Source organism: Cicer arietinum, chromosome 2, assembly GCF_000331145.2.
Source record: "Cicer arietinum cultivar CDC Frontier isolate Library 1 chromosome 2, Cicar.CDCFrontier_v2.0, whole genome shotgun sequence".
Taxonomy (NCBI): Eukaryota; Viridiplantae; Streptophyta; class Magnoliopsida; order Fabales; family Fabaceae; genus Cicer; species Cicer arietinum.
Genome location: NC_021161.2, coordinates 35314702 through 35323157, shown reverse-complemented (window position 1 = coordinate 35323157; position 8456 = coordinate 35314702). Strand labels below are relative to the sequence as shown.

Below are 8456 nucleotides of genomic sequence, written 5' to 3'. Positions count from 1 at the left end.
CGTGTTTAAGATTATTGTACACATAATAAAAAAATATAATAATTATAAAAAAAATAACGTACTTTATCAAAATACATTAAAAAATATGAATGAGGTTCTTTCTTAGAAAATTCTATTTTTTTTTTTCTTTTTGTAAAATGAAAGTCTTTATGAGACAGAGCGAGTATTTAACAAACCTTCAGAAACACGGTGACACGGAAACTCAAAAGTCTTTATATTTTGTTAACTCGGTTTAGTCTTTTGTGGGCCTCTTCACCTTTTTTATGTGTGGCTATTATAGCATCTTCTATTTTCTTCATCAATCTTAAATTCACAATAATAATCTCCAATTCTCTCTCTCTCTCTCTCTCAATGAAAAACAGATACACCAAAACATGACAAGCAAAGAACAACCTAAGACAGAGTGTTGCATGTGTGGGGATTTTGGCTTCTCTGATCAACTTTTTAAATGCAAAATTTGCCAATTCAGATCTCAACACAGGTATTCATTTTTCAACCCCAAAAAAAATCCCTTTAATTTTATATTTTAAAATCATGTTAAATTTTGTAGCTAAATTTGGTAAAATTTTCAGATACTGCAGTAATTTGTACCCAAAAACAGAGTCTTTTACAATATGCAACTGGTGTTTGAGTCAAAAAGAGGATTCGCCAAACTCATCAAATTCATCTTCATCTTATAAGAACAACGGAAGCACAGAGGATGAAGGAAAGAACAAGAGAATCAAAAATTGTATCCCAAAAAAGGGACTAATTAGAGGAAATAGTGGTGGTGTTGGTGTTTTACATCTTCAACTTCAGAAACCTTTGATGCAGAAACCAAAATCACCATCAGAAGCAAAATCACCATTGGCATCAACATCTCCATCTGTTTTGGTTTCAACTCGCAAGAGAATTATTACAAACGGTGCTTTGGAAGAGAAATTGAGAAGAACAAGATCAGAAAATATTATAAATAGTGGCAATAGAGTTGGTGCTACCAAACAAGTTTTCAGGAATAAGGTTAGAAGGTACAAGCTTTTGGATGAAGTTTCAAGTTAAAATTAAAAGGAATAAAATGTAGTTTTTAATTGGAAAGAGAAGAGAGTTTTTTGAGAGATGAATGAATCATCATATAAGAAAGAAAAGAAAAGGGTTATCTTTTTTTTTTTTTTTATTATATATATTTTAAGTTTTGTCCTAATACAATGTACAGAACAAATGTGAATAAATGTAGTTAAAAATGTTTAGATTCTCTAATACTTTGCACTTTCATTCCCTTTTTATCTCTTCGCATTTTCAAAGAAAATTTAAAATTTGATTTTTTTTTTTAGTACTCATTGAGGTTTCTGATAAAAATGTTGTGATATTAGGACATGATTAACGGTGACGAGTTTAAATAATTTGTTGTTGTACTTACACTGAAGAGGAAATATTGAATGAAAAGAAATTGATGAAAGTTATTTTTTATACAATAAATTATTAAAAGTTTTGTTAAAAATGTTCAAATATTTTAGTATAATGTTTTATACGCATTCACATTTAGCTTGTGGTCTTCTATCGCCTTCAAGTGGGTTTATATGGAATCTTAGTTTCTTTTTTTCATTGTTTGTTATAAGAGGATTGTAGTGTCTAAATGCTAATTCGTGAGACTCGTGTATATACATTATTTATAATTTATTATTAATAACCTACTTCATCACTCAAATTTAATTCTTCTAAAAAATTACTATATGAGACCTATTAAAAATAATTTTGTTTTAATATAATAGTAATTCAATAAAATTTATATATTTTTTATTTAAATTTTATATTTTGGGGTTTTTTGGCATGCTAAATTATTTAATAAATTATTGTAATTGATTTCGTTAAATTTTTTTAAAATTAATGTTAAAGTTAATTTATTTAATCTTTTTTGATATTGTTGATCTTAAAAATGATTTTTATAATTTTAATTTTGAAAAACTTCTTTTAGTTTATACAATTGTTATATATATCGTTAAAATTATTGTATAAATAATATATACATCTTGTACCAAAATTAAATATATCAATTGGTGTGTTATTTTTCTCTTATTTTATTTCACTTAAAATTTTAGTCCCGTAAATAAATCAAAGAAAATGTGATTTTTTGTGTTAACATTAATTGGTGGCACTGGCCTACCGTTAAGGTTGGCCCTGTTTAACAACCACATTAACATATACACATTATTTATTTATTTAATGGTGTAGTCTTTGTGTAATAGATGAAAGATAAATTGGCTATACCAAGTTTACTCTGTTAGCCACGAAATTTATTAATCTCTAAAAGGGATTTTATAGATTGTAATCCCAATTAGCTAAAGTGACTCTCACTAGAGTTTTTCTAACCTGAATACTTTTGGTGTGTATCTTTGTACTAATACTCATTTTTACTTTGAGCAACTCATGCTCATAGTAGTGATTAATACTATGTTTTGTTTTTTTTCTTAAAGAAATAGAAATAATATTGATTAATTCTAAACTTTGGTGAGGGTGAGAAGCAAAATGATGATTTGAATCAAGGGTTAAAAAATTAGAAAAATTTAGTTAAAATTTGGATAAAAAATATTATTAATAACATTACAATTAATTATTAATTTTGACTTTTTCAAAAAATAATCGATTAACCTTATTCCTAATCAATTAGTGAAGTATAAAATCCTTGACTAAGAAACAGTCCTTGATTGATCTAGTTATTATAACAACTTAATTTAGATCAATTCAATCTTGAAAATGGCTCAATCCGTTAAGTCATCTTCTTAATTGATAAAATCCACCAATAAAATTATTAACTTAGACTAACTAGCTGACCTCTAAACAAAAATTCATAAATACCTATATGCCCTCTTCGTCTTCTATGTAAACTTCAAGGGATATACTAGTACGTAGTTAAATATGCAAAAGCCAGATTTCTTTTTTCAATCCCTCCCTTCGTCACTTATTATACTTCCTATTATCAATTTTCAAAGCAAAACATTTTTCCTTAAATATAAATTTTTACGTAAATTATTAGATACATTTATATTTATTATTATTATTATTATTATTATTATTATTTAAATTTATCTTTATTAATATTACTGATTTATCAATATGTATGAAAAATTCAATGAACGCTTGTAGAAAGGGACATAGAGAGTAGAACCATGATTAAAAACAGTTATTAAGAAAAAGTTGTTAGAGTAATAAATTTGTAAAAAATATATTCCTTTAACATGTTTATGTTTACAATGATTGATGGAAAATATTTGACATACACATGTATTCATTATCAACCTAGAGAGAGAAAGAAATAGTCAAGGATATATGATATATCGTTGATGTGATGAAAAGAAAAAAATATAAATAAAATGAAGTATTGAACGATTGTTTAGATATATACATATACTTATTCATTATTGTTATCATAAAACAACAAAAAGTTATTTATGTTCTTCAATTGTCAATTTAATAGGGATATTATATAAACAAATCATTAGCGCATGTTGAATTTTACAAAGCATATTTTATAATGATGGGCTAATAAAAAATTAAAAAATATCTTATAATCAAAAACTTTTTTTTTCAATTTCTAATGTGAGTTACTATGCATCCTTAAATTGAAGCCCTATTATATAGTATTTCACTTTTACTAAGAAACTTTCATAGAAAATTTAATGTGTTTATTTTATATATAGATTTACTTAAACTATTTTTTGTATTTGTACGGAAATAATTTTTTCTTCTTCTATATTATAGTAATTTGAAAATATGAGGGAGGAGGGAGCTGATTTGAACTCAAACAAACAAGATACATGATTGTTAGGTATTGAGTCATGATATATAGCCAGCTAATCATCGTTGCATTCGTTTCATAGTTGTATCATTGCATGCCAAAAAAATCCACATGAGAGCATTTTAGAAGTGAGAAAGAGTACATGGGCACAATTATTTGAACATATTTTTTAATCACATACACACTTGAAAAAATAGAAAGAAAAAATTTAAATAATTTTTAATTTCAAAATAATAAAATGATTATATATGATTGTGTAAATTTAAATAATGTACACAAATACTTTGATAATATTATCAAAATACATAAACTACTATGCCGAATAAAAATGACTTTTATTTATTTATTAATTATTTTTCTTAGGACATAATTTGTGGTATGTTTTCCAGAAAAATAAATAACCAAATGTATTGTACTATTTCCACACAATAACCTCCACCGGCACACCATTCAAGATGAGAATTACTGACAAGAATGACTGGTGATGTCTAGTGCGCCAAGGTTTGAGTCATCGGAAGAAATGAACTTATTATATTGATTTTTAAATACACGTCAGTTAACTGCAATTAGGGGTGGACATTACGTCGGTTCGGACCTAAAAACAACAATCGGTTCAAACCACGGGTGATTGAAACAGACCAATTGCAATCTGTCTATTGACTCGGTTTGAGCGGGTTCACGGGTTTTCATGTAAAACGGATAGGTGAATTCGGTTTGGGCCAATCATTGAGCCATTCAAAATATCCAGCCCAATTGTATTTTTTTTTTTGTTTTTCTGTGATACAGAATTTTTTTTGGCCATTTTTTTTAATCCATTTTGAAGGCAATTATTACACCCATTTCATAAACTTTAAATTTTTTTGTTAATTCATTTTTGTTCATTTAAACATATTTGTTATTTTCTATTACCGGGTACTCCAATCCAATTTGGTCATTATATATGAATTAACTCAAATTCAAATTTTTAGATGTTATTAAGCATACAAATTACAGGGATGAAATTATAATTTCCTTTCAAATAACTATGATAACATTACAAATCAATAAAAAATAATTAATAACAAATAATATTACAAATAAAAATTGATGAAATTGTAATTTCCATCAATTTGTTGAATCAATTTTGTTGATTTTTGATGTTCAATCCGAAGAACAAATAACAAATGTAAGTCTATAATTATTAATAATGAGGGTATAAAATAACAATAATCAAGCTATACTTTTCTAAACATATTTTCCTGTTTTTCTAAACATATCATCTTGCTTTTCTCTTTCATGCTCATAAAAACCTAATATTAACTAAAATCTTTTAAAAGATATACACATATAAATGAAAAATAAAAGCTTTAAAAAACAGAGAAAATAAAACCTTAAAAAACCCCTAAAACACATTTATTTAACCCAACTTAACAATAATGTAAAGAAATCATAAAATACCAAAAAGAGAAAACTTTCAAAAATCCTAAAAGATCTTTTATATAATAAACTTTCAGAAATCAATCCCTAAAACAAAAACAAAACTTCAACACATAAATCATAGCACGCTTAGTAGATTCATTACTTTAATATAGATGAGAAAAAAAATGAAGTTATTTAATCAAACTCAAATCGTAGGAGAATTGAAAAATCTAACAAAAAACTTGTGCTTTAAGATAGTTAAAATCAAAAGAGGAACTCATATCATATCATGTTGCATGTACCTATATGTGCGTTTGCGAAACATATTTTCTTCGTTTACAATTGATGAGAAGAAAAAAGAAATAAGAAAGAGGGAATTACCGTCGACGGAACCGGTGGCTAAGTTTTTGTTTAGTTAGAAAAAAAAATAATGGAGTTAGGTTGAGGCTTTGCACATGAGGAATCAGTGGTGGTGGCTTCGAAGAAGAAACAATGGAGGTGGTGGCAGTTTAGTGCAGAAGGTTGAGTTGAGCCGTCAGAGTTTGAGTTAGAATGATGAATTGAAAATATTAGGTTTTGGTTTTAGTTAGATGAGATTCTAGATTTGGGGCTCTTTTATTGGATTGGGTAAAGTCTCTTAGATTTGTTTTTTTATTTTTTTTATTTTTTTTTTTATAATTTGAGTCGGGTGGGTTCGGGTATCCGCGGTCCAAAAATCCTTCACCGAACATGCCCGTTATAAACCACGTGAATCCATTTTTATTTACCCGTGGACCCATCTATCCGCTTTTGACCCGTCTGTTATAAACATTGGGCTACGGGCTGCTCGGTTTAATCCGGGCCGCGGGTGTTTGTCCACCCCTAACTGCAACATAAGGTCCAAATAGCAAACTTGATTTAATTGTCTTTTTAATTCCAACATAGACACTTCTCTATCTTCATCTTAAGCGACACCATCTACCATCAACCACCTATCAAGTTTTGTTTTAGCGAATTGTGGGGTTGAATCGTGCGACGACGACAGCCACCTATAGAATTATGAATATTTATTATTTATTTTATATATGTAGATACTTAAAAAAAACTTCACATATAAATTTAATTAAATGTATAAAACTAATTAAATTTTATAAATATATATATATATATATATATATATATATATATGTTAAAAAAAAATTAAAAAAAGAATAATTATTAATTGTGATAAGGATGTGAAAATCAAATTACATAGGTTTGTGTGGTTTGATATATGTTAATCGTTTGTGATGAATTCTGACAAGATTTGATATGACAAATGTTAATAGATATGTTAATTAATATAGATAGTGTCGTATATTTTATTGTAATTTTGGATTCTATAATTGGTGTATTTTACTAATAGAATTGTGGTTGTTGTACTATCATTCATAAAATATACATTTGAGTCTAATATGTGAATATGACATGCTATTTGTACATATTTTTCTTTGTTATATGAATTAATCTAACCAAATGACATGCATCATGTAAATTAATATGTGCCTCCGTGCATCATGTAGATTAATATGTGTTTAAAGACTAAAATTTATTTTACCAATTTTTTAATTATTAAAGTTATACTTTTTTATTTTTTTTTATTAGAAACACAATTTTTAAGATTAAAACAGGATCTCTAAAATATTTAAGACGAGCCTAAATATATTAATGATACAAATGCACACATTTATGAATTTAGTGACATTAGTTAGATATCTATGCACCAAAACTAGAGCCGTTAAAATTTGTCACGTTAAATGGGTCGAGCCGTTTAGCCCCATGTAAGTACAGGTAGTAAAATTGTCAAAATGGGATGGATCAAATGGGGCGGGCCGTCTGGTCCACATATTAGTGCAGGTCGGACATTAAAAAATGAGACTAAAAACTAAACGAGTCTATTTGGTTCATGCCATTTAAGCCACTTAAAAATGGGGCTAGGCCGGGGTGACCCACGGGCTACAAAGTGACCTACTACAAATAAAAGAATATAATTTTTTGTAAAGAAATTTATTACGAGCAAATTTGTGATGAGTCAAATAATAGATTTTTTTGCTATTTTTATTGACTTTAAAAAAATAGTCTTTTTGAGCTAATTTTGAAAACCTAATTTACTAAAAACACCAAGAAAATATGTACTCTGCTAAAAGTCAAGAACAACATAGCATTGTTGTGGTGCTTCCGCCACCTATCAAAACTAAAATCGTCAATCCTAGCTCCTGTGTCATTTCAAATCCGTTCGTAACTGTCGTATACCGACCAAGACCAATATCGATTATGATTCCACCCTCTTGCATTGAAGACTAAACGCAACCAAATTTTATGTGGTGGTGTTATGTATTATAATTTTATTTTATATTATTGTCTCTACGTGAATGATTGGGGATGTTTTGTATTTTAATTTATATTATTTAAAAAAAAGAGGGGTCAGGTTGGGCCTTGAGCCACAAAACCCATCATAAACATACTAGTCTTGATAACACACAGTCCCATAACAAAGTGGGTCGGGCCAAACTGATTCTAATTCATGTGTACGGTCTCTTTAGGCCAAAGCAGGCTAGACCAGCCAAGTTGACAACTCTAAGTCAGACAAGGCCTTAAAAATAGGTGGCCCAAAAATAAATAAGTCTTTTTCACCTGATCCGTTTAGACCACATTGAAAAAGGGGACGAACAAAATCAGGCTAATGTGATACAGCCTATAGGTCGGTCCCCTACAATTTAAAAAAGGATAATTTATTACAAAAATTATTATGAGCAAATTTTGACTTACTCAAATAACGATTTTTTTGGTGCTATTTTTGAATTGTTTTAAAAAGTACCATTTTTGGGTTGGTTCTAAAAAACAAAAGTAAATATATGTAGAATTAAGAAAGAAAAAAAAAACGTATTTGATTAAAAGCCAAGAACAACATAGCATGGTTGTACTGCTTCTGCTGTTGACCAAGACTAGGACTGCCGATCCAGCATCTTCACTGGTCCAGCTTCGCACTCTTACTCCGAAGACCAACCGCGACTGGATTTTATGTGGTGATATATGGTAGTATGTGTTATAGTTTTATTTTAATGTATATAATACAATCAATGAATGAGGGTGTTTTTTGTTATTATTTTGTTTGAATTTTTATTAATTATCATACAAATTATCGAAATAAAAATAGGTCAGGTCAAGCCGTTGTCCCGCATAGTCGATATTGAACGAGCCCATCTTGATAAATGGTAGTCCAATGATTAAACGAGTCAAATCAGACTGATCCATTTGACAACTCTAA

At 28.2% G+C, this 8456-nt stretch overlaps 1 protein-coding gene across 1 annotated transcript; it reads left to right on the top strand.

Annotated features, from left to right (window-relative positions):
- Nucleotides 1-241: 241 nt before the first annotated feature.
- LOC101488248 (uncharacterized) lies at nucleotides 242-1236 on the top strand. The gene is made up of 2 exons (XM_004490348.4): nucleotides 242-481; nucleotides 573-1236. Exons 1-2 carry the CDS (start codon nucleotides 375-377, stop codon nucleotides 1036-1038), a joined length of 573 nt encoding a protein of 190 aa, XP_004490405.1. The 5' UTR covers nucleotides 242-374; the 3' UTR covers nucleotides 1039-1236.
- Nucleotides 1237-8456: the final 7220 nt, after the last annotated feature.

Coding starts and splice junctions, on each gene's coding strand:
- LOC101488248 (XM_004490348.4), top strand. CDS start 375: ATGACAAGCAAAGAACAACCTAAGACAGAGTGTTGCATGTGTGGGGAT. Junction 482..572: donor CAATTCAGATCTCAACACAG/GTATTCATTTTT, acceptor TAAAATTTTCAG/ATACTGCAGTAATTTGTACC.